At 45.8% G+C, this 27,047-nt stretch overlaps 1 protein-coding gene across 3 annotated transcripts in view; it reads left to right on the top strand.

The window, feature by feature from the left end:
• Nucleotides 1-279: 279 nt before the first annotated feature.
• The window catches only part of GPAT3 (glycerol-3-phosphate acyltransferase 3), a 42,839-nt gene continuing 16,071 nt past the window's right edge, over nucleotides 280-27,047 (top strand). Inside the window, exons 1-3 of one of the 3 annotated variants that reach the window (XM_080924971.1) lie at nucleotides 280-374; nucleotides 1,203-1,489; nucleotides 8,988-9,054. In XM_080924971.1, the coding sequence (XP_080781097.1) occupies nucleotides 1,349-1,489; nucleotides 8,988-9,054 (208 nt within the window). In that variant the 5' untranslated portion in view covers nucleotides 280-374; nucleotides 1,203-1,348. Of the gene's footprint in view, nucleotides 375-819; nucleotides 917-942; nucleotides 1,490-8,987; nucleotides 9,055-27,047 lie in introns of those variants that run through there. The other 2 variants (XM_080924969.1, XM_080924970.1) reach the window with 2 other exon arrangements.

Genomic DNA, 27,047 nt, shown 5'->3' with positions numbered 1-27,047 from the left:
GAATACACGTACAGGCTTTTTTTTCCTTCTTTGTTCTAGAAAGGACTAGCACCACAGCGGCGTGGGACCTGGACCCTGAGAAACTCATGCCAGATGGGTTAAGGTTAGCATCCGCGCGGCATTTTCTGCAGTCTGTGCTCTCGGTGTAGGCGTATACAAGAGAAGCTTAGACTGGAATCTCCTCCGGGGAGGGGAGTGACAAACAGCCTCTAGGGTGTCCCGTCCTCCCCTCCCCCACGCCCACTCGCCCGTCCGCCCGCCCTTTGAAAGAAAAGGTCTCTAAAGGATCTACCTATGTAGCCCTAGGCTGACTGTTGGAACTCAAAACAGCCCAGACCCAACTCCTCTGGTTTCTTTAGTCTCAGATTCCCGATGTAAGTGCTGGAATTCCAGTCTTCTGCGACACCACCGCTTCAGTTTTCTGGGTCTATGCTGTGCCAGTTAGGTGGTGGCGTTAAGGAGACTTGTGGCGAGAGAGCGGGCGAGCTTTCTCTTTCCCTGACTGCAGCAGGCTAAGGAGGTGAGGGGGACCCGCGAGCGGCGGTGCGTGACTGCTCGCCCTCGCTCTGTAGTTTCCTCCTCCCGAAAGCCCTTCCCAGGAGGTCGTGTTGGACTCTCACACCAGATCTTCCGCAGCGTCTTGGAGACGTCAGCGGTCCGTTCTGTGGGTGAAGATGGAAAGTCTGCTACCCAAAGAACCTTTGCTGGGAGTGCGGGGGGTGGGGTGGGGGCGGGGCAGAGGGCGGCGGCACGCTAGGCGGCGGCGCCCCCGGGACACGGTCATGCCAGGGAGCTCCCTGTTGGGTGGCGAGGGGGGTGGGGCAAGGGCAGAGTGTAGAAAAAGGGAGCCCGGCGCTACCCGCATAGCCCGCAGCCCACGCCTAGGTGCAGGGATCCTCGCTGCCCCAGGGCCTCGGTGAGTCACCGCGGGGTTGTCGCAATCGCTACCCGGAGGAAATCAGGCCCGGGGTGGGGCGCGTTCCTGGCTGCCTCCGTGCTCTCTGACTGCACTAGGGTGTCCCCTAGGTCACCCAGCTGGGTCTTCTCGCCGGAGACACTCAGGTCTGAGCTCGCTGCCTTGGCTACAGCTTGGCCTGGGTAGAGTGTGAGCTTGCGGGGACAACGGGGACCCAAGGGGAAAAAGCAGAAAGATCGCAGTAGTTCTGAGAGTTCTCGCCTCCTCTTTCCTCTTCGCTCCGCAGAGCTGAAGGGAGCGAGGCAGAAGGCGCAGACTCCGCGGAGCCCGGCTCCGAGGTGGACGCTGTGTTTTCCGAGCTGCGGCTGGACTGCCTGGGACACCTACCGCGCTCGGCTTTCCTGGGACCTCTCCCAGAGGGCGTGCTGAGACATGGAGGGCGCAGACCTGGCGGCGAAGCTCCTGTCCACCTGGCTGACGCTGGTGGGCGGCCTCATCCTTTTGCCCTCGGCCTTCGGATTATCTCTGGGTATCTCAGAGATCTACATGAAGATCCTGGTGAAAACCTTGGAGGTGAGTTCAGGGAAGGGTGTGGAGCCCCGGCTGCTCTGAGGACATAGGGAGTTTGGAGCGGCAGGGGTTGAGCTTAGAACTTGTGAAAGCAATTTGGGCAAGGGGTCAGAGGTAGGGGGTGGGGATGGCGATGGGACGGGGACCCGAGAGAATATTTCAGTTTCTGGTCTGCTGTAGCAAGAAAGACAGCTTCTTTGCAGGCAGAGCCAGGCTGACCCCAGCCAAGCACAGCAGTCCACCTCACAAGAATCCCTTCACTACTATTTTTTACTTACTAGATTAAACTCCACGAAGGAGTTTGCTGTATCAGCAGATTTATTACCCACTATGCCTCGCGGGCTGGGCTGTCACTTCACTGAGTTTTTACAGCCCCAGGTTTCAGAGGTCCTTTCGTGACTACAGTGGCATCCTGTTCCACTTGGTGCCCAAGATAAGAAGCCAATGGCTGGGTGGCAGAAAAGAATCTGATTTTATTTTATTGGGGTCACGGGATTATTATTATTGTTATTTTTAATCTAATCAGGTGAGCTGGAATACCATCCCAAAGGTTTCTTATTTGGCTTCAGCTTGATCCTGGGTTTGGTCATGGACAAAGGTGTTAGATCCAACTGAGTGACAGGGGCAGGAAGGACAATTTCAGCGTAGGCTTATACAGGCTTTTAGTAAAATTTAGAAGGCCTCTCCAGGCTGGGAGGCAAGTGATGTGAGAATCAGAGTTCAAAGGTTTGCTTGAATTAAGCATGTCGATCAGTGGCCTTGATGCAGAGGCCCTGTGGGCTGCACAGGTTTGCATGGATTTGGTACCTAAATCTCACCCCTGTTTCTGGGCATCTGATCTAGCAAGGTCATCTGACCCCTGCCCCTTATTGTATTCGTCCTCAAAATAGGAGTAACTACACTTATTTGCATATAGATTTTGGTTTGGTTTTTGGAGTAGGATCTCACTCTTGGAGCCCTGTTTGAAGTTCTTGACAATCCACCTCCCAAGTGTTGATGTTACAGACTGGGGCCATCAGACTTAGCTTTCCACACAGCTGTTTTTAGGAGTGAAAACACATCAGTGCATTGAGGCCATAGAAGGGCGCTCACCTATGGTGGGCGCTCTGGGTCTTTATGATTAAATAAATAGTATGGTTTCTTCAGCTTCTCTGAGCTGCACGTTTTTGGCCTGTACTTCCTGTCCTCCCATAGGACTTGGCTCTGTCCCTTCCTTCTTAGCCCAGGAGTGTCTCCACCTCTGCTGCTTGCTAATGCCTTCCTCTGGGTCTCTGCTGGACACTGTTCTTTGCTGACTCCTTGAAACTGTTAGATTCATCTTCAGTCTGCCCCACTCTCTTCCGATATGGCCTCTTCTTGCTTCATCAGGCTCCCAAGCACCGAGTGGTGTGTACCAACCAGCTTGCTAGCTAGCCCTCAAGGATTTAAAGTTCTTTCTGTGGTTGTTCCGTTACGCAGCGCGGTCACACTGCTGTGGATTTTAGTTCCCTCCCTAAGTTGGACATTCTTCAGAATGCTAACTCCACATGCAGCAGATGATCCCCTTCAGCCCTCCCTCCTGAAGGACCGAGCTGGTCTCCTGGGCAGCAGCGTCCTTTGGAGAACCAGATAAGGGGAGTCACAGGCATATGGGGGCTTCCACGTGCTCCTTACCGCCTCTCTTTAATCTCCAGAGGAGGGCGTCCACACCCAGTTGTTCTCAGCTGTCAAATTACTGTGTTTGATTTGATGATTGCCAGTCCAGGTTCTGACTTTTGAGCTTGTTTGTCAGGGCCTCAAGAGTTTTCCATGCAGAGAGGAAAGAAACTTCAGAGAAGATCTGTTTCTCTCCACATGTGCATGAGTTTAAACCCAAGTAACACACATGGTACACTCATACCATACCCTGCCATGACAATCACACCACAGACCAAACACACACACACACACACACACACACACACACCACTGTCCATTGTATGTTTACTTAAAAAAAATTGTATTGCTAATAGGCAACTTTTAAAATGACGGACCATATTCAAATTCTAGAGGTTGAATTGGGTTTGGATGCCTGTTGAATAGCTCACTGTGGTGTTTGTTAGATTGTGAGGTGGCTCACTGAAACCACCACAGGTAGAATCCTAGCATACCAGGGAAGCTGAGACAGAAGGATTGCTTTGAGCTTGAGGAAGGCATAGGCTATAGCCTTAGAACTTGTCTTAAAAAAAAAAAAAGTCTTGTGAGCCATCCTTATGGCTCAGAAAAATTGTTATCATTGGGGCCGGAGAGATGGCTCAGTGGCAAAGGACATTGACTGCTCTTCCAGAGGACCTGGGTTCCATTCCCAGCACCCACATGGTGGCTCACAACCATATGTAGGGATTGGATGCTTTCTTCTGGTGTGTTGAAGACAGTGTACTCATATGAATGAATAAATAAATAAATCTTTAAAAAGATATTTCCTTTTGTCTGACAGAGTGACTTATAATCTCAGCACCCAAAAGGCCAACACAGGGCTGTTATAAGACCAGGTTGAGCTACAGAGTAAGAGCCAATCTCAAAGTGGGGAAAGAAATCAGAAGGCTGGTGAAATGGCAGTTGTCAGTCACCAAGTCTGGTGACCTGAGTTTGATCCCTGGAACTCACATGTGGGGCAGTGGTGTGTGCTGGGAAGGGGATGACATGGCTTACCATGACTCGCTGTCCTCTGACCGACACACACACACACACACACACACACAAGTGTAGATGTCCTCAGATATTCTAGCAGATGTTGTATTTTCTGTGACCAATGGCAGCTTTACCCTGCCGTTTGTACTCTCCTCTCTCTCCTGCCCTCTCTCTACCTCTCTACCGTGGGGCAGAATCTTGCAGTGTGGCATTGAGACAGTGACAGGAGCACTGAGTATTCTTGCTTGCTTCCCACTTTAAAGAAAGCATTTCTAATTTGAGAAATTCTTACATTTAATTATTGTGTGTGTGTTTGCACAGGTGCTTGCACAGTATTTTCTGAGCACCTACTGCATGCTGCCTTCATTGTTGCTAGGTGTCCCTAGATGTGTTGCTAGGTGTCCCTAAATATGAATACATGTCTACATGTGTCTGGTATGACATACTATTTGAAGAACAATGCTTAGAGTATTTGGGATAGAATAAGTTGAAGGGGTCTTTCAACCAGTAATTTCTAAGGGGTAGGTAAGAATCTGTTAGGTATTAGGTACCTAATGCCAAAGAGTAGTTAGTACCTCTAGCTTGTGTGTGTGTGTGTGTATGTGTGTGTGTGTGTGTGTGTGTGTGTGTGTGTGTGGTTTTCATGTTTATCCAACAGGAGCATAGGTTAAACCCTCCTAGTTAATTGTAAGGTTTGGGTGAGAGGAGGAAGGGATTGCTTTCCCTGGCCTGAGGTTTATGATCAGAGAGCAACAAGGAACAGAAAGAGAATATATATCTACAGGAAGAAGGTGGGAGGCTGTGGGCACAGTGGAGGCTCAGCCCTGGGTCCTTTTACCAACCCTGAAAGGAAAAGTTTTGTGAGATGCAAATTATTTTTGATAAGGTGGGTACTGCAAGGAGTAACTCCAGCCCTCCCTCCCTTTGAGGAATAAGATGGTATTTCTGGTTCTGTGGTCCCCGGCTGGTCACTTTATCACAGCCTTGGGTTCTGTGCATGTAGATTGGGGTTTATCCTAGCAGATCATTCTGAGGCTTGAATTAGGAGAGAAAAGTGAAGGCACCTTTGATACACAGCTGGTGCTGAGTTTTAGAGTTTGGAACAGCATGACAGGCACTGTATTGTTTGTTCACTTGAGACTAAGATTTAACTTTTTCACCTCAACAGACGAGCACGCACTCAGGATTCCTCTTGCCCATTGCATACAGATTCTCATCTCTTCACTCTTCTGTCCACCAAAGGTTTTCCACCTTTGGACAGAGGCATGCCCATAATTCCCAGGAGGCTGTTCCCAAGTTTGTGGAACTCTCTGATGGAAGGAGAACCAGTGTTTATGATGAACAATGACTGTAAAAGCAAAGCTGGCTTTCCATCTATCTTAATTCCACAGGGGCCTGTCATTATTCTTATCGATTCAGAGTTAGTAGCATGCAGCTGTCAGGTGTAGAGTCGGGTTTTCCGTTTGAATCTGGAGCCAGGATTTTAAGTTTCTCAAAATGATAAGCTCTACCAAGGAGTGCTCATTTGACTGCAGATAATCCTTGCCATTTGAAGTTTTAGCTGATTTTATTCACCCTCCATATCGACTTCACTGTCTTTAGTCAGTCCTTGCATCTTTATGGCATAAAATTTAGAAGTAATAATTGTCTAGGGTGGAAACCTTGTAATATAAAATCAGACTTGAGGGCTGGGGATGTAGCCCAGTTGGGCCAGTGTTCTCCATGACTTTGGGTTTAATTCTGCTGAGCACCATATAAACTGGGCAACTTGACATGTGTCTGTAATCTCAGCACTTGGGAGCTGGAGGCAGGAAAACACACACATGCACTAATATTTAAATATGTGTCATTAATAATTACAAAAGGAAGAGGTTATGAATTTGAGAGGGAGTTTTGGGGGACATGGGAAATGATGGGGTGAAAATAATATAAAAATGGTACTCATGTAAGGTTACCTCATCTATGTAACCTGGAAAACCCAAGATCTTTGCTTCTTTAAATGTGGTTTGGAACAAACTTTAGCGGTTTTCCCCTTTCAGGCTTTGGGAAGTCAGTGGAGAAAGTCGGCAGGTCTGTGCTTGTTGCTTTCCTTGGGGCTTGATGGCAGGTGTGGGTGTGGTAGCAACGGTTGTTAAAGCCGATTCTGCACGTCAGGGTCCTCTTTCTGCAGGGTCTTGAGGCAGAAGAATTTGGAGATTATCCTGAGGAGACTTAGAGTCCCCAGAAAGTCTTACAGTTTCCCTACTGGGGTTCTCCCACTGAGAAGCTGTGTGGACAAAGAAAAGTAGCAGCCCGTTGGGAGATGCATTGATGCTTAGGAAACTGTTCCTTCTTGGTACCTAAGCCAAGTCTGAGCTGTGTGGAGGAAGTAGTGATCTATCAGAATTGCTTCGTATCTTCTCCTTTAATGTCCCCCTACATGTCCCACATCCCCACACTGGGCTTGACAAGCTAGGCAAGTCTCTACTGTTGAGCTATCCCCCAGTCCTCAGCTTACTTTGTATTTTGAGATACTGACTGTCTCAGTGAATTACGTAGGCTGGCCTTTGGATCGCTACAGTTAGTGATTACAGTTAGTGTAGCTAGACCTTGAATTGTGACCTTCCTGCTGTAGCCTTCCAAGCAGCTGGACTTACAGACCTGTGTCACAGGCCTTGTCTGGCTCTCTAATCTTTACTGTCACCTTAGAGAGATGATGAAGCAGATGCTCCCAGAGCTTAAAGTCTTAGCTGGAAATAGGAAGACAAATTCTCCCTGATACCAGGTGGTTGCTATGCCCTCAGTGCTGAATAAGCACTGGAAAGCAGGTGTCCACCCAGAGTCCCGAGCAGGTGTCTACAGAGTCCGGACAGGTATCTACACAGAGTCTTGAGCAGGTGTCTACACAGAGTCCACAGAAGGTGTCTACAGAGTTTCGAGCAGGTGTCTACTACAGAGTCCCAAGCAGGTGTCTACACAGAGTCCGGAGCAGGTGTCTACAGAGTCCCAAGCAGGTGTCTACAGACTCCTGAGCAGGTGTCCACAGAGTCCTAAGCAGGTGTCCACAGAGTCCTGAGCAGGTGTCCACAGAGTCCTGAGCAGGTGTCCACAGACTCCTAAGCAGGTGTCTACACAGAGTCCGGAGCAGGTGTCTACAGAGTCCTGAGCAGGTGTCCACAGAGTCCTGAGCAGGTGTCCACAGAGTCCTGAGCAGGTGTCCACAGAGTCCCAAGCAGGTGTCTACAGACTCCTGAGCAGGTGTCCACAGAGTCCTGAGCAGGTGTCCACAGAGTCCTGAGCAGGTGTTTACTACAGATTGCTGTTGGCACTGAAGCTTCAAGCTTGAAATTTGCTTATTTTGAGCAGTCTTTGTGGGCTAGACCCTGGGCACTCAAGTGGGGAACTCTCATGCATTTCCAAGTGCTCTTTGTGGTCGGTCTTGCTGTTTGAGGGAGGTGAGTTTCTATTCGAGGAATGTCACGGTGTAGGACAAAATATCACAGCAGGCTAAACAATAGAGACTTTTCCAGAGTTCCGGAGTCTGGAAGTCTCAGGTCAGGGAGTCCATGAGATTGGTTCCAATTCTCACTGTGTCTTCACAGTCTTCATACAACCCTGATAATTTCTGTGTGCTCTTGGGATTTGAAATCAAATTTTGCCACACACAGCATAGTTTACCCCACTGAACCATCCCCAGTACTATTCTTTGGTGTTTGAGTGTCCAGATTTCTTCTTAGAAGACAACTTATCGGAGAAAATTACGACTCTAAGAGCTTCGTTTTTAAACGATCTTACCTCCAAATATAAATTCTCCTTTCTCAGCATTGAATTCTGGAGTGTACACACTGAACTCTTGCTGAAAGTAAGATGGCTTTGCGTGTGTGAACCTTACTGACTTTTCTGCAGTGCTGGGAGTTGAACCCAGGACTTCAGGCGTGCAAGGCAAGCACTGTACCCCTTGAGCTACAGCCCACCCTCTTCATACATTTCTTATGCATTTTGAATATTATTTGCCATTTGACATCACACAGTAAAGGATGCAAGTGGATTTTTCTTTATCTTATTATTGTTGCTGCTATTATTATTATTATTATCATCATCATCATCATCATCATCATCATCATCATTATTGCCCTGGAACTTATTCTTTGATCAGGCTGGCCTACAACTCACAAGATATCTTGTCTCTGCCTCCAAGAGCTGAGACTAAAGGCGAGTGCCACCACCTCTGATTTCAATACAGCATTTAAGGCGTCTATAGATACCCCAGCCCTCCCCCTTTTCTGGTTTGGTTTGGTTGGTTTCTGTTTGGTTGGCTCTTCCCAGCCCAGACATTGTTGGAGCCATAATCTGCTGTTCTTTCCTGAGACATGCTTCACAGCTGTCTTGAAGAGTAACTAATGTATTTACTAGGGCATCATCAGGGACAGCATCCAAATGACCAGTGTTAATCCCACTGGGCAAGAATAAGACTACCACAAACTTTGAGCATGTGACCTGTAGCCTACGTGTGACCAAGCACATCCTGTGCAGTTGGGGCAACCAAGCTTGTTTATGGAAGTGAAAACACCTGGCTCAGTATTTTACATGACAATAGCTCCCAGCTATTTACCGGATCCTCTGTCCCTAAGTAAGTGGGGTTTATAGGTTAGAGATGTTTTTGTTTTATAGATTAAGCACAGTAATTGAAACTTAAAATGTGAAACTTAGTTTTCCACCAGCAGTAGTGTAGATCAGAGATTGCCTGGGGTCCGTCTCTCCCTAATTCAGACAGCGCCCAGCCTTGGTGTTTAAGTTCATGGCTGTCTTGTATGTTTCAGTGTTTACATGTGTCTGTGAAAGAGTTTTAATGAATGCTTCTTGTTTTGAACAGTGGGCCACATTACGAATTGAGAAAGGAGCCCCTAAGGAGTCAGTTCTTAAAAACTCAGCTTCTGTGGGTAAGTCTTCCCTTCCTTGTCCATACACTGGATTGTTTAGAGCCACCCAAGTCAGGTGGCATATACAATCAGTGATGTCTTCCGTATGCCTCTGGTTATTCATAATTTTGTTCACAATACAGTAGCTGCCTGGGTTCAGATAGGGTTATTATTAAGAGGGTTGGGCAGTACGTGTTAGCTCCTGTGTGTTCTTTCACGTATTAGTTTATTTCCAAAGACTGCATTTCAAGAGGATGTTCACAGCTTTAAAGAAGTCGAGAATGAAAAAGGGTACAGACTGGCAATGTGTACTTTGTTAAAGGACTCCTGTTCATTTATATGTAAATGAACTCCAGTTCATTTACATATATTCACTGCGCGGTTCGCCTCCTGCAGTGCTCATGAACTAACTACTTATTTGGTTTATTTGGTTTTGTGTATGTTGTTTTTTTTTGGGGGGGGGATTATCGTTTCTGTTACATTTTCCAGTTACTGTAGATTACATGACCATCTTAATTATTCACACTTAGAATCTTGATGGTTTATACATATATTATTATTGTTTGAGCTTTCTAATATTTACATTAGAATTTTTGTTACCTTGAAAATACCAGTTACTACTACTACTACTACTACTACTACTACTACTACTACTACTACTACTACTACTATTATGGTTTTTTCCGAGACAGGGTTTCTCTGTGTAGCCCTGGCTTTCCTAGAACTCTCTCTGTAGAACAGGTTGGTCTTGAACTCAGACTGGCCTGCCTCTGCCTTCCAAGTGCTGAGACTTTTCCACCTAAGCCACAGTGGAGGCTAATCCGAGTCCTGGGAGTTAGAAGTTGGCGTTCTAACCAGAGGTTCTCAAAGTATGTTCTTTCCGATACGGTTTACTGCTGAATGCTAATTGGTAATGCTGAGGTGCTAAGAAACAGGAGTACAGGCTGGAGAGATGGCTCAGTGGTTCAGACCAAGTAGATGATCCGAATGTGGTTCCCAGCACTCATGCTGGGTGGCTCACAGCCTGTAACTGTAGCTCAAGGGAGAGCTGAAACCTCTGGCCCGCTCATGTGCACATACCACATATTGACACATAATGAAAAATATTAGGAAAAATAATAAGGAAGTAAGCTGAGTGGAGGTGCATGCCTTTGATCCCAGGGTTTAGGAGGAAGGCAGGTGGATCTCAGAGTTTGAGGCCAGCCTGGTCTACAGAGAGAAGTCCAGGACAGCCAGGGCTATAGAGAGAAACCTGGTCACAAAAAAACCCACGACTCTTTTCTTGAAAGGATTGTATCTCACTGGTAGAATATAGACTTCAAGTATGTGAAACCCTAAGTTAAATCTGCTGCACCCCAATTTCCCAATAACAATAAGCAGATTCTCCAGGGAAAAAACATCTGGAGGCATTATACTGTCCCTTCCTCTGGAGTTATATACTGTCCCTTCCTCTGGAAGGGACTATTGTATGGTGACAAAGGTCTGGAAAAGCCTCTTAATAAAGTAATGTTAGCTGGGCATGGCGGGTGTAAGGAAAAGATGACGGGGCACCAATGTTGTGAAAGGATAACGATCCGAGTCACGGCACCAATGTTAGGGGAAGGATGAAGAGAGTGGGGGGCATATGGCCCATGGAGGTGTGGCGAGGCCTGGGGGCAAGGGGGATGCCTCTGGGGGGTCCATGTTGGGAATCCCTTCCCTGAGGGACCAGTCACACAATGGTATAGTACGGAATAGAGTTTATTCAAGTCATGGGAGAGTTAAGAGGGTGGTAGAGGCTGAGAGAGAGAGAGAGAAGTAGAGGAGTAGAGGCCGGCCATGAGCACGTGGGACAGAGGGGGGAAGGGAAAGGGGAGAGCAAGGCTGCGAGAGCACAAGGGCAGGAGAGGCCAAGAGAGAGAGGAGGGGTCAAGCAGCTCTTTTTATAATGTCAGGTCACTGGGGCGGAGCATACCTGGCCACTGCTGGGTAATTGAGGGGTGGGGTATACCTGGCCGTTGCTAGGTAACTGAGAGGTGGGGTTTACAGAATCCCAACAGCGGGGTGCTTGTAATCTCAGAACTCTGGAGGCTGAGGGGGAGGATGGCATGTTTGATGGCAACCTTGGCTACATAGCTGATCCAAGGCTAGCTCGAACTGTGTTTAAACAATTAGAGGGAGGGAAGAAAGAAGAGAGAGAAAGGGAGGGAGGAAGGGAGAGAGAGATTGAGTTTTAGTAAATGCTGTTCTGAGGTACTTGACTACAATCTTCCTTTGCCCATGTAACACAGGACACTTCTTTAGCTCCTAGTAGAAGTGGGTTCAAAACCAGGCCTTGCTTGTTTATGTCTCTGAAGAAACCATTTTAGTTGGAGTGAGAATTCAGACACTGGATTCAAATTTTATAGCAGTGAGCAAGCAACAAGGAAGAAATGGATCACTAGATTAATCAAAAGGCTGAACTTTTCAGTGTTTACCTGCCCCCTGTCCTCTCCGAGGACAGAGTATTTGATCCAGCCTGCTGTCTTTAACTCTTGGCATTGGATGGGATCCCAAGGGCTGGGATGGCTGTCTCTAAGGTGCAGAGTTTTGTGTTCCCCTCCAGTGTGCTGCTCGTGTGTGATGATGCACTTTAGCTCACCTCTAAGGTTACAAGGCCCAGAAGTATAAAGACAATCCTGTCAGGTACAGCACACACCCTCTTCCACTTAGTAAGCCTGCCTAAGCACAACGGAAGTGTCTCCTTCCTCCTTCCTTCCTTGCTTTGCTCCCTCCCTCCTTCCCTTTTCCCTTCCTTCTCCTTCCTTCTTTCCTCCCTCCCTCCCTCTTCCCCCTGTTGGAGGTGTTTACTACCTACTCATGGCTTCTGACTTGTGCCTAGCTGGTGCTGGGTCAGTTCTGCATACGCAGGAGACTGGAGCAAGTGGTATGGAAGGCCTGTGGGGTCCCTTGTCCTCTTTGTCTTCATGGTACAACTATATCCTTCAATTCCAACATTATAGACTGTAAAAGTAGCTTTGTTCACCAGATGTGGTTGTCATCTCTGAGGTTTACTGCTGAGTAAGTTTAGCATTTGTGGTCTTTCTGAACGCCAGCTAACAGGCTTAAACTCCTCTCCAAGCTGTTGGAGTCAATCTACCCTCTCTCGGCTTCTCATTGAACTGCTCTGCTTGGCCTCAAGCTATCTCGGTCTGTCCTAATCTTCTGGCTCCTTTGCACTCTCTGGCTTGTTCTGTCTTCAGTTTCTGTATAATTGTACTGGTAAATCAGTACAGTCTCCTTCTCCTCCTCCTCTCTTAAGTTGCCTCATTTCTGTTTGTTCTCCACAGGGTTGGGCATATCCTATTTCTAACATTCTGTCAAATCTTTCTCTGATTTGTCATTTTGCGCCTCAATTAGATGTCGCCCTGATTCAGGATTAAATGTGTGCACTAAAGGTGTGTCTTTTTCCAGCCCAAGAGACTAAAGCTGGGTCACTCCAGCTTGATCACACAGACGTAAGAAGGTCTTCGGATATGGTGGATTCCTCACCAGAACAGCCATGTTTCTGGATTAAAATTCTTCTCCAATAGATGGCTTAGAGTTGGCCCAGGCAGTGGTTCCAGATGCTACACCTACTTCTCAAAGGAGCCTAAGCCATCGCACATTTTGAATGACTTACTTTTGTTTCCAGTTACAGTTTTTTCTTAATATAATAAAAAATGTAGAAAAATCTTGCCCCTCTGATTTAGTATTAAAACTGGTCAAGTGGCTGGGTACTTTGTAAGAAGAAATTTGTTGTCTGAAAGGTTGTGCATGAGGAACTGTCTGCTGTTGGGAGCTGCGGATCTTACTTGGTAGAGGGCTTGCCTGGCACCCATGATTCCCAGCACCACACTAGAGGAAGTGTATACATTGTGATCCCAAGCACTCAGAATGAGAGAGGCAGAAGGAACCGATGTTCAAGGTAATCCTTGACTAGAGTTTGAGGCCAGCCTGGGCTACATAAGACCACCAAAGGAAAGAGTGGGAGAAAAACGTGTCATAATTTAGAGTAAGGCTAACACCTATGAAATTTGCCATATTTAAATCAGAATGGCTTTAGCCTGGGGAATCAGAATAAACTTTCAAAGGTATCGAACATCGATATCTAAACTCGTCATGGGATCCTAAGTTCATTAAAATGTGGTATCTGGAGATGTCATCCATTAGGCCACTGTGACAGGTGTTTAGAAAGGTGAATAAGCCACAGGCAATGTAAGAGCCTCCTTCTGTGCATTAATCCGTGTTAATCCACGGCCACATGCTGTGGACCTTGGTCCCACTTCTGACCCTGCACTCATGGGGTATGTGGCCCTGTTGATCCCTCCTGTGTTTGGAGTCATTGGGGGAAATAGTGTCACAATCCTAGACAGAGAGTAGAAGGTGACGAAACACTCTGAGCTCTCGTATACTTGGCTGGCGCAATCTTCCGTCTGCAGAGCATCATGTCTCTGTCCGGAAGCCAACAGAAGTGCAAGGCAATGGGTAGCCAGCCAGCTCAGGCAAGGGTCACAGAGGCCTGGGGCGCCGGGCGGCATGACAGTTGATATGCCTCTGAGTGACACAGAGGTGCTGATCGGCCAGCAGGGATGATAACGATGCTCTGCACATTCACGGGTTCCTTCTGCTTTTTTACTTAATGAAGCACATACTTCATAACACATCAGGCCTCTGCACTGGCCTTTTGTATTACATTTCGTCTGCAAGTGAACCTAGGAAAATACTGTCTTCATGGAGAAGTAATTTTTTTTTTCTGTCTTTAGCCACATTCATTCTCTTGTTGGCTGTAGAAGATAGCGGCCTTGATTGGTCTCAGATATGCTTGTGAGTAGGGACCTCCGTTCCGCTTCGGTTGCTGGGAATATAACTACTCCCTCCCTCTTATTCCTTTGGGGATCGCAAGCATTCCACAGACACACCGAGGAGGAGGAAGGGCGAGGCAGGAGGGATACCAACAGCTCCTGTGTTCCTTTCTGTCACTTTGGCCCAGGACCTCTGGGATTTCCTGAGATGTTAGGACCTTTCATTTTAACTTGTTATGAAAAGTGAAGACTTTTAAGACGTGGGGAACATTATTATTATTACTTTTAAATATAAAGATAGGGTCTCTCTGTATATCCTGGACGGCTTGGCACTCTATCTGGATGGCTTGGCACTCTATGCAGACCAGGCTGGCCTCAGATCCACTTGCCTCTGCCATCTGAGTGCTGGGGTTAAAGGTGTGTGCCACCTCACGGCTGGCTTCACTCTGGGGACTTGATTGATGACAGTCCACTGTTAGGCTTGAATTGGTCTTTTTTTTTTTTTTTTTTTTTTTTTTTTGCATTAAGTGTAAATTCTTGTGAGGTTTTTAGTGGCAGCAGGTGAATTATACTAAGTGTATTATGACACCAGAGTACTAGAATGGTTACCAACCCAGAGTCAGCTGGCATGAGGGAAGGGCAGTGATCTGAGGGTGAGTCACACAAGTGCTGTGCTGAGCTGGGACAGTCATATGGCCCTGCCCCTGAACCTGCTTCTGGCCTTCCTCAGCACTGTGACACCCACACCTGAGAGAAATGCATGTGACCTCCAAGGCTCCCTCTGGCGGGAAAATTTGGGTTTACCTAGCCTAAGCTCAGTTCAGCTCACTGCTACAGTTCTGTTTGCACTTTAGACCCACACAGCCTCTGCTCACCTAAGCCCTCAGCAAGACCAGAGCGCTCAGGTGAATCTAATACGGTGCAGAGCTGCTCCAGACAGTTTGCAGGTTCCCTAATGTTTCCTTCTGATTTTTCCATCTGGATTCTTTCTAGGAGGTATGTGATGAAACCATATTGGTAGACTATAAACATTGGTTATGTTATACTAATAGTCTATTAAGTTCACAGGGAATGTGGAATAATACATGGGCAACAGAAATGTGAATGAGTTTCGTTTGTTTTATTTGGGGGAAAGCTATTCAGTCGTTCTATAGTGTCTTAGTTAGGGTTTTACTGCTGTGAACAGACACCATGACCAAGGCAACTCTTATAAAGGACAACATTTAAGTGGGGCTGGCTTACAGGTTCAGAGGTTCAGTCCATCATCATCAAGGTGAGAGCATGGCAGTGTCCAGGCAGGCATGGTGCGGGAGGAGCTGAGAGTTCTACATCCCACAGGGCATTTAATCTCAGCACTTGGGGGTCAGAGTCAGGAGGATCTCTGAGTCTCAGGCCAGCCTGGGCTACAAAGTGAGTTTCAAGTCAGCAAGGGATCCATAGTGAGACCCTGCCTCTGGCTCATATATTTTATCTTCAGACACTCCAGAAGAGGGCAACGGATCCCATTACAGATGGTTGTGAGCCACCATGTGGTTGCTGGGAATTGAACTCAAGACCTCTGGAAGAGCAGTCAGTGCTCTTAACCACTGAGCCATCTCTCCAGCTGCTCTTAAGTTGCCGCTTTCCTGTCTTTCAGCTGAGAGATGGTGTACCCTATGTCTGACTCATTCTATCAAGATTTTCTCTTGCCCCTCAATTAGACGTCACTTCCAAAATGGCTGCTTCCTTCTACAAACTAACTTTACCCTCAATGTTTGAGATTAAAGGTGTATACTCAGGGCATGTCTATGTTCCAGCCAGAGGAATAAAAGGTGTGTCCTTCCAGTTGGGTCACACAGACTCAGGTCTTTAGATATGATTCCTTGCCAGAGCAGCCATGTTGCTGGATTAAAATTCCTCTGCACAGGACTATAGGAGACCTTGTCTCAACAAACAAACAAAAACTTAGGAGACAGGAGAGATGGCTCAGAGGTTAAGAGCACTCATATTCTATTCCTCCTTTCTCAATCTAGAGGCAGGAACGGGAGCAATGAACTCCACATGGTTAGGATGATTACTACCTGCTTGCTCCTCTATAAAACCCAGGACTACTTGCCCAGAGACAGTGCCATTCATGGTGGACTGGGCCCTCCTGTATCAACCATTAATCAGTGGTAGAGTGCTTGCTTAGCATGTGAGAAACCGTGTTTTTTTTTTTTTTTTTTTTTTTTTTCCTGTGTTGCCCTGGTTGTCTTGGAACTCACAATATAGATCAGCCTGGGATTAAGGGTGTTGCTACTATGCCCAGCAACATAAACACACACACACACACACACACACACACACACACACACACACACGATAAAATTTATCACTGAGTATGATGAATATATGTATGGAAATGATAAATACTTCAAGACAGTAAGGTACAAATTTAATTTTTCCTGTAAAGGTATGTGAAGCTGGCTTGGGATGTGGCTCATGGGGTAGAATACTTGCCCAGTGTGCATGCAGTCCTGGGTTCAGTCCCTAGCCTCACACATGTCTTTCCCCACTGAGACACCAACTCCTGGCCCTTTTGGAATAAGAGATCTGATAAATGGCATAGGCAGTCTCATAGCAATGGAAACTAGGTACCTGTCTCAGGGGTTTGCCTCCTGCCAAACACACCTTTCTATAGCCTCATTGCTGTCTAGAATTTAAACCAGAGAAACAAAGCCGTTGTTGATGTAAGTGTATTACTTAGGGGCTTGTGAACTTCCACACTATAGATGTTTAAGACTGGGAGACTGGGTAATCTTTTGTTGTGGGGAGCAGTCTCCTACTTGTGAGATGCTTAGCAGCACTCTTGTCTGATGGCCAACAGCAGTGTACATCAGAGAAAAAAACATACTTGGGTTCAGGCCAGTATCTGGAAGAAAGATGGAAGGAAGAAGGAAGGAGAAAAAAGGAAAAGTTGTCCCTTTCTGAGTCGGAACTCAGAAACAGTTTGTGGCTGTGTGGTCTGTAATGGTGGGATTTCAGGGAAGGAAAAGACAGGATCTCATTAAAGGGAAAATTACCTCATCCCTTTCGCATGGTTTAAGAGGAGCCCGCCTAGGTGTGACTTAGCCAGGTGATTGAGCTGACTCAGCTGGAATGCTAGCTAAGCACTCAGGCATTCTAGGCTCTTGACCAGGAGTACCTCCCAACCCCCAGTGAGTTTACGGATACTCTGGCACTGATGCTTGGTTACATGATAAAGAAAAGCTTGCTACAAAATGTCAGAGGAAGAAAAATAGCTACTGGTGAAAAACAAGGCAAAGCTAGAACCTAGAAAGATGCTGATGAAGGCTGTTCTAACCTCCAGAGCTTGTAGGTTCAGACTTTCAATAATAGGTTGCTTGAGCCATCCCTCACCGAGAAACACGGCTGCCACATGTCTGTTTCCACATACCTAGTAATCTTACCTGCACTGTGGCGCTGTTGGGTGTGTGTGTGTTTACATAACTCAGCTTCAGTGTGGGGTGGTGACCACTACCTAAGTATTAATGAGAGCCAGGCAATGTGTTATTGAATTTCAGAGATGTATACACACAATTAATTGAGAAAGACACTTCTTGAGTACTTCATGAGATGACATCATCTTGGACAGACAAATAGATGTTGAACTTGCCTTATAGAAATGAATTGGGATTAAGGTGAGGAGATTTTAAACTAGGGAAATAATTGTCCATGAGTATGTGTTAGTTTACAGAAAGAAGGGCAAATAGAATAAAATTATGTAGATGGGTGTCTGGAGGCGCCTGTGGCATGGTGGGTTAAAGCTGTGAGTGAGTGACTTCTCCAGTCTGCCACTGGGAGAGAAGAGAGACAGGCAGATTCTGAGATCACTAGCTAGTGAACCTATCAGAAACGGGGAGCTTCTGGTTCAAAAGACCGTATCCCAAGGCCGTAAAGGGGAAAGAACACATGTTACGGTGGGAAGAAGCCAGTGATGTGTGGATGGCCTGGTGAGGGGTGAACCTCAGGCAGGGTCCTTCCCATTTGTTTGTGTGGTAATATCAAAGTAGTGGGAGAAAGGGTCACTCGCTTTCCTAGGTCAGATGCACGGTTCCCCAGCATGTCTCTCTCAAAGTTTGGTCCAGAACTTAGATTAGCTAACGGGGAATATTGACTGCCTAGACTATTCCATTTTCAAAAGCCCCCCTCCCGCATTCCTTGAGATGTGGATGAACAATATCAAGAGGAGAGAGTAGGGCGCACAGCCTGTGGGATGAGCTGATTGCTCCTGAGCTCCTGCTACCTGCAGCTTGAACCTGCTCCCTTCACCTGGGGAACACCTTCAACAGCAGGATGCTGGGGTGCGTGAGGGGTAACAGTGACACACTCTGGCCCTTTCATATTTCAGTCTGTTGAACACCATACCGTGTGGTGATGACATCATAGAAGAACGGGACTTTGGCCTTTATAAAAAGTTAACTTACTTTGGTTACAGTAGCAAATGACATTATTTTTCAAACCATAGTGATGATGGTACCCCCCCTTACAGCCCATGATGCTCTCTTGGGTTTGGAGGAGCATGCTAAACTTAGGCCCTTGCATAGGCTGCACACTAGTACCACTGAGGTACAGTTTCAGTTTTCTCTCAGATGAAAAAGTTGTGGGAAGAGAGAGAGGTACTGAGAGATAAGAGGTTGAGTCGGAGTAAAGGAGACACATTCTCGGTACTTGCTTGACTACAAAAAGTAATTCAAGTTATGAATTATGGTGGTGCACGCCTTTCATCCCAGTAATTGGACAGCAGAAGCAGGCAGATCTCTGTGAGTTCAAAGCCAGCCCTATCTACATGGGACTCTGAGTCTCAACAGACACAGCACAGATCACAACATCCGTCCCCCGACAGAATGTGACACCATCAGTGTTTCATCCCTTCCTCTTCCTGCCTCTCCAGTGACGATGGCACAGATCTGCTTGACTGAGTTAACTTCCTCATTTCTGCTGACTCACATCAGCTTGTGTGCTTGAGCCCATGTATCTAAATCAGTGTGTACTTGTAATCTTGCTTACGTTGACCCAGCCCACAGGATCTCCATGTGCTGCCAGTAGGCTTTCAAATCATAGATTGTCCAGCTTTCTATGCAACAAACACACACCTGTTACCTCCTTTAATCAATCAATTTGAGTTTTGAAATTTTGGAGTCATATTTCAATTGATAGGACTTTAAAAAAAAAGGATTTATTTACTTTATGTATGTAAGTACACTGTTGCTGCCTTCAGACACACTAGAAGAGGACATCAGATCCCATTACAGAGGGTTGTGAGCCACCATGGGGTTGCTGGGAATTGAACTCTGGACCTCTGGAAGAACAGTCATAACCACTGATCCATCCTGACATTTTTTTTTTCAGACTCACTGTATAATGCTGGTTGTCTTATAATTCCCTTTGTAGACTATATTGACCCTGGAGTCATAGAGACCCACCTGCCTCTACCTCCCTACCTGCTTTTTTTTCTTTGCTTATGTAATTGGTTAAGATCATGTTCCATAATGGGGGGGGGGGTCTAATCTCAAAGCAAACACAGATGTGGTGTTCTGTTGGTGTGATAGCTCTTACTGACCTGAGGGAAAGGGTATGAGGGAGGAGCAATTGAGCAGAGGCAGGAGAGGCGGAGCCCAGGGGATGGTTGATGCTCCGGAGCTGACAATTTGGCTGGAGCGGGATGTGGGTGTGGAAGGAGTTGAAGCTGGATATTCTGGTTATGTTGTTTCCCGAATGGACAGAATTGATGGATAGGCTCAGCCGCCAGTTCTTCAGGTGTGCTGATCTCACGACTCTGAAAGTGTTATAGAAGCATGGTTAAATGGGGAGATGGTGGGGCAAGTAGAGGCACAGTGGGGCTGGAGCCATTCCTGAAGGTATAGGGACTTGAACATGAGCAGCGAGAAGCCTCGGGCAAGAAGGTAGCACTGCAGATACACCTTTGGGAGCACTGCAGTGAAAGCTGAAGTGGGGGAGTCCTCCTTCCTCCTCCTCCCTCCTCCTCTTTCCCTCCTCCTCTTTCTCTCCTCCCCTCCTTCCTCCCTCCTCCCCTTTCCCTTCTCCCATATTCCTTCCTCTCCTCCTCCCTCCCACCTTCCTTCTTCCTCTCCTTCCTTCTCTCATCTTCCCTCCTCCCCCCTCCTACCTTCTCACTTCCCTCCTCCATCTCCTCACCTCCCCTCCTCCCTCCCTCCATCCCGCCCTCCTTCCCTTTCTTCCTCCTGCCCTCTCTCTTATTTTCCACATCTCCCTCCCGTTGGAAACAGAGCCTTTCGCCTCCTTCCTGCCTGTCAGACAAGTACTCAATTACTGGAAGGAATGCGCACAGGCTAGGAACATTCTAGGAAAGAGTGAAATGAAGCCCAGCCAGGAGATAAATAGGCTGTTTTCTCTCCCACTCTTCCCTCTGCCCGCAGATTCTCTTGTGTATATTTTTCCTTTCAAGAATAATAGATGTCTATCAGCTTTCCTAGAAGTGAAGATAGTAAGGATTTTTTTTTTTTTTTTTTTTTAATCTGAAGCAGGCTGTTGTTAATGGCTCTTATAGCTTACGCAAAGATCTGGCACTCATGGTTAAGATTTAAGATTTGGGTAATGTGGGAAGTTGTGCCTTTATAACACTCTTTCCAGCCCTTACCCAGTGTGCTCTCTGTCCAGCCAGCCCGTGCCCCTGGGGTGCTCCCCATCCTGAAGCCTAGTTGCAGGCTTTCTTTTATTGTATAAAGCAGTTTTTAAAAAACATCTTTTGTGATATATTCCTTTACACAACACTGATAGTTTATTTGTGGATCTGTTGATTGTCATTTGGGTTATTTTTGGTTTTTAACCGTTAGGAACAGAGCTGCTGAGAGTGTTGCTGTACAGAAATCCTGGCAAATCTTTTAGCCGTGGGATAAGCAAGTAACCGTTCAGCTTTATTAGAACGGGCCAATGATCCTCTGGGATGTTAGCACAGACTCACTAGAACACTCATCAAGAATTTGGGAATTTGTTTCATATGTCATTTTAACTGTGGTTTTCTTGGGAAAGTATTTGTGTTTTGATTTGAGACAGGGCTGGAGTCTTCCTTTTTAGGTGTCAGCCTCCCGCCATACTTGGTGTGTTAATTATTCTTAAAACTCAAATTAACTGTAAATCAAGCATATAAGGGCCTGGAAAGTTTAGAATTTACACTAAGTTCTGTTTTTACACATAAGCCCGTCCTGGGCTGGAGAGATGATGACTCAGCAGTTTGGGGAGTACTTAACTGCTTGGTCAGAGGACAGAGTTCAGTTCCCAGCACCCACATCAGACAGCTTACAACTGTGACCTCGGCTTTAGGGGTCTGGACATCTTTTGGTTTCACAGTCACCTACACAATCATGGCCTAGGTGCACAGAAAACTGGGTCCAGTTCCCAGCACTGTATAAGCCTCAAGGGTGGCTCATGTCTGTGATCTCAGGGGCAAGGCTGGAGGCAGGACGATCAGGAAGAGGCTCATCCTCAGCTACATAAATACATTCATTCAAGGTCAGCCTGGGATATGAGATGCCCTCTCAGACAAATCAAATAACTACAATCACAGCAGTATGACACTCAACTAAATCCACAACATTCAAGCAGATTAAAAAAAGAAAAGTATTTGGGAAAGAGTGATTACCAGAAACTCCAAGCGTCACTGAGAGGCTAGCAGAGCCGGGTGCCTAACTAACCAAGCCCTGAGGGTGAGACTTGACTGGTGGCCCAGGGGACACTTTGGGTGTGGTGAGTCTGGGGCCTAGCTTTGCCGTGTTACTGCTGAATCACTGTGAAAAGGGGCGGGACAAGGTGGACTGGGGTCTGCTACTTGCCTGTGTAGCTGGTGCGGTGAGTCATACACCAATGTCCAGGGCAACTGACAACCAGGAGAATGATAAGATCAAGGATAAGTCACCAGATATCGGTCCAGCCACTCCCTTGGCATTAAGTACTTTTCTGTTCTTTAATCCCAGCAGGATTTCATCTTCCTCCCCAACTCTAAAACACAGCTGTGCAGGGTAACGGTTTTCTCTCAGTCTGTCTAAAATCAGGCCGAGCATATCTGTGGGTCAGAAGGAAGCTAGGTTTTTGTAGGGAGGGACACTGTCATACCAGGAAAAGGGCTTTGGGATTTGTAGTTGGTTTTTGCGTGGTTAAACTCCTCTTTGCTCCATAATTGGAGTGAAAAAGAAGAACAGCATATGTAGGAAAGAGTCTGAAATTACAAACGCACAATATATTATTGTATTTCCAAGGATAATTTTCTGTCATCTAGAGCAGTGGTTCTCAGCCTTCCTAATGCTGTGACCCTTTAATACAGCTCCTTATGCTGTGGTGACCCAACCATAACATTATTTTTGTTGTTACTTTGTCACTTTAATTTTGCTACTGTGAAGAACTGTAACTTAAGGGCTGGAGAGATGGCTCAGCGGTTAAGAGCACTGACTGCTCTTCTTCAGGTCACGAGTTCAATTCCCAGCAACCACATGGTGGCTCACAACCATCTGTAATGGGATCTGATGCCCTCTTCTGGTGTGTCTGAAAAGGGCAACAGTGTACCTATATACATAAAATAAGTAAATAAATGTTAAAAAAAAAAGAATTGTAATGTAAATATCAGTGTTTCCAATGGTCTTAGGTGAAGCCAAGGAGTCACAACTCCCAGGCTGAGAAACACTGATCTTGATTAAGAAACGGGACACTCTCCCTAATACCAGATTTACTTTTAAATATTTTCACAGAAACAGTGTTAGAATAGGAGATTGCCTACTTTAAAATTTTTTTTCGAGACAGGGTCTCGGGTAACGTTTGCTTACTTACCTCCCTTGCCAGCCGAGAATGCAGTTAAACCCCACCCACCTCAGAGTTGCTGGGCTTGCAGAAAGGAGCCTCCACTTCTACTTGCTACAGTTTTAACCTTATGCGTATTTATGCTATGCCTGCATGTTGGCGTACCACTGGTACCCAAGGAGGCAAGAAGGCAGCATCGGCTCTCCCAAGACTGGAGCTACAGCGAGAGCCACTAGGTATTGGTGTCTGTTCTGTGGACTTTTCTGTGATGCTAAGGATCAGACATCAGAAGAGGGCATCAGATCCCATTACAGATGGTTGTGAGCCACCATGTGGTTGCTGGGATTTGAACTCAGGTCCTCTGCAAGAGCAACTAGTGCTCTTAACCACTGAGCCGTCTCTCCAGCCCGAGTTGACTTCTTAATCAACCAAGGTTTCAGTGAGAGAGTGATTGGAATAATGGGCTTCTGACCTTCGAGATGTTGGTAGGTTAAGGGTCTACTTGTGTGTTAATTACCTAGTCCTCTTTGGGGCAGCAGTAGGCCCGATTTTCTTAATTAGTTGCTCAGAAAGTTCCCTTTATAATCAGAGGACGGAGCACTACTGTGATTTATATCTGGGTAGTTATTCCAAAAGTTCACTCAGCTAATTTAGAGTTAATTATGGGTAAGATGGTTTTTAGCTTCTGCCTCCATTGCTACAGGCCTTTCACAGGTGGTGTTATTTATGTAGCCATGACTTGTTAAAGGCAGAAGGCCACGGGCAGCTTGTGCAATCAATCTCTTGCATTAGACACAGAGCTAGCTCTAGCTTTCTTTTTATCCAAGCATGGTCTCTGTTGGCTCAGCCTGAGCATTTGGTATAAGGACAAAGTTGAAATATTCATGGCTTTATTTTCTGAAACTGAGTGGTAAAATTAAAGGAAAAATTTCCTAGAATCAATCTGTGACAGATAGAATCAATCTATGGAGTGTGGGGTCTGAAATGTCAGGATTAATTGGTTAAAAATACTTTCTTTAAAAAGTATTATTATTATTATTTTATGTGTATAAGAGTTTCACCTGTGTGTATGTCTTTATTATGGGTGTGCCTAGTCCCTTTGGAGGCCAGAACAGAGTCAGATCCCCTGGAAGGAGTTATATATAGATGCTTGTAAGGTGCCTGTGGGTGCTGGAAATGAAACCTAGATCTTCTCTAGTAGAGCAGCCGCTGTACTTAGGTACTGAGCCATCTCTCCACCAACTCCTGGTTTGCTTAATGATAGTGTAAGAATTAATTTTATGTGCACATATGAGTGGTGAATTTTGGTCTCCTTCTAGGATACTTATTAGTACTCAAAGAAATATTTCCATTTTTCTAACCTCTAATTTGATGTCTGACACATAGTTTTTCACTGTAAATTGATTACGTTAGGGTTTTTTTTTAGGCGTAGGTTTGACCTGCAGTGGTTAACCGTATGTCAGGAAGGAAGAGATGTGATTTGAGTGATAGCCCCTTTTAGCACCTACTTAACAATAGACTTCACCTGCAGACATTGTGTGGTCTATGGGTGTCACACCTTAGATGGCAGCTGCTGTCTCACAATACAAACGACTTAATTTTCCTGTTGTGATTTTATATATTTCCATATCTGGTGTGTTATGCATGTGTTCAACATCCTGGTCAACAAACGAAACAGCACCCCGAGAGAGACGCAGGAGGCTTATGTGTTTAAGGTTGCTAAAGATTTGACATATTAATGTACTGTTGGAGCTCAGGTTGAATCTGGGATCAGAAAGAAGTTGGTTTAAAGCATCTTCTTGGGACATTGTGAAAATCTGAGCCAGGAAGATTAGGCACCAGCCTTGCATTAGTGCCAAGCTCTTTGACAGTGACACATTTGTTCTGGTGACGTGTCCTGGAGAAATGTCTGCTGGGAGATAAGGAACCTGTGTGTACAACTTATTCTAAGCGGGCCAGAAAGAGTTATTTTTACACACGGAGCTAGAACAGCAAAGCAAATGTGGCAGAAGGGAGGCGGTTAGTAAGTCTGGATGGGGTGGCAAAGCCACACAGCCTTTCTATGAATTTTGTGTTTTATAATAGGTCTTCTGAGTGGAATCCCTGAGTCATAATCTGGATGTTTGGTTCTTCGTCCCAATGCTGGATTGTTTCCCAGCACAGTTACACAGTTATACGACTCGTATTCCTTCTGTTCCTGTTCTCAGAGCACTTGGTATTGTGGTATGGTGGTGGAATTGACCCCACTCTGGTGTAGTGGAGCTGAACATCTTTCAGAGCACTGAGCCGAAACCTACATTCTTACTACGTTCTCAGTCTTTTCTCCCATTGAGCTTTGAAGTTCATTTTCTTGCTGATTTTATTTTGCACATCTTAGCATATTCTAGAAATCCATTCTTTGTTGATTTTGTGCCATTACCACTCTCCACATATGTACTTTTAAATGATGCTTAACTAAAACTACCTATAGAATTGTGTTACATTTTATCAGAGTTGGCAGAAAATACCGCATATCAGGTGTGTGGGTCTGGAGAGCTTGGCAGGGCTCGTCTCCTTTAGCTCAGTTACACAATCAACTCCAGAGTTGTGTTAGCTCATTTTTGGCCTTTCTGAGAAAGGATATTCTAGGAGGTATATCTTCTGTCCCTGGTGTATTTCATTCAGAGATTTACTGAATAGCTTGTACTTTCCTCCCTTGGTAGATGTTTAAGAAATCTATATATTGCTAAATAATGAAACTGTGGCACTGCCAAGCATTGGCCACTACTTGGATAGAGTGCTCTGCCTGAGTGTATTGCCGAGCTGTGGAGCAAGAGGGTGACTTGGTAGGGACAATTGGATCAGCTATGGGCACCAATTAAATGCAAGAAAGATTTGATCTACCTAAAAAAAAAAAAAAAAAAAAAAAAAAAAAAAGACAGCCCAATGCATATTCAGGAGCTTTCTTTATTGTTCTAATTATTTTGATTAACTTTATTGTTATAATCAAGTTATTAGATAAGAACAATTATATAAAACCACATACATATTTTGCCTCCCTCTCCCTTCTCCCTCCCTTCCTTCTCTCCTCCTCTTAGATTCCAAAGCATTAGCCCTATAAAGAAAGTAAAAATGTTTTCTTTTCATTATATAAAAGAGGCTGAAGGGAAGCTACTAGTCAACAACAGGGAACCCCAGGGCATTGGTTAGTCTGTGCAGCGCAAGAAGGAGTTAGCTAATCTTGGTAGTGAGTCTCTAGTCAATCTCAGGTTGCCGTCCTCTGGGAAGAGGAAGTGGTTGCCAATATTTGCACACATTGACCATCACTTGGGCAGAGAAATGCTTTGTCATCCTCTGAGCATCAGTCCAGGAAGGCTTCACCAGTGTCCACAGGTCTGTGACACTGGCGTCCCTGATATTGGCGTCCCTGCCATGCCAGCAGTACGCATACACCAAGGACTTCCAGGGCTCGGCACACTCCCCCAGTGCCTCCTGCTGTTATTCCTTCAGAAAATCAAAAAGAAAGAGAAACATCTCAGTGTCCCCATTTCTGATAAACTCTTGACTTTTTAAACTTCAATTATTTTCCTTATTGAAAATAGTCTTAGTAGAGAAGAAAATCTAATGCCACTGCCCAAAGAGAACCATGGTTTCTTCCTTGTGATGTTTTTTCCTACATAAATATATTTCATTGCTTTAGATATGTTTAAGCTCTTGTCTTTTCTTCACTGATACTAGAGTCTAACAGGCGTCGTACATTACTGTCTGGGTAGAGTGCTGCAGTGAATGTCTTCCTTACATCTCTTAGGAAACGTCCTAAGGGTGGGATTACTAGTCTTCAGCAGAACTCTTTAGTCCTTTCCTGGAGAGTCACTTTTAAAACCAGCTGCAAGTCATTCCATTTTACATAAGGGAGATACTAGAGTGGTGAGAGTCACCAGACTTTATCACAGACACAAAGTATCTATTTAACAAAGTATCTTTTAAAGTATCTATTTACTAAAGCGGCTATTTATTGATGCAGTTGCTCCTATCAATCCAGTTGTGCTGAGCTTATTTTTCTGAAACAGCTTGTGGTTTTGCTTTGAGAGAGGATCTCATGTAGCTCTGGCTGGCCTGGAATTCACTTCGTAGACCAGGCTAGCCTCAAACCCATAGATAGAGATCTGTCTGCCTCTGCTTCCTGAGTGCCTGTATAAAAGGCACGAACTGCCATATCTGACTGATTCTCAGAGCTTTATACATGCCAGGCTAGCATTCTATCACCGAGCACATACCCCAGACTCACACTAAGTAATTTCTATGAAGTCACTGGGTGGAGGCTGTCTGAGGAGATGCTGTGGCTTCATCTCTTCCCACTGTGACTGCTGCTCTAACACCTCTACGTCACTCACTAAGCCTGTTTTCTGTATTCCGTGAAGTTAACATTGTCACTTTGGTCAA

This window comes from Micromys minutus (genome assembly GCF_963924665.1).
Source record: "Micromys minutus genome assembly, chromosome: 11".
Classification (NCBI taxonomy): Eukaryota; Metazoa; Chordata; class Mammalia; order Rodentia; family Muridae; genus Micromys; species Micromys minutus.
Note: the sequence above shows the minus strand (reverse complement) of the source record. Positions and strands in the feature narration are given on the sequence as shown.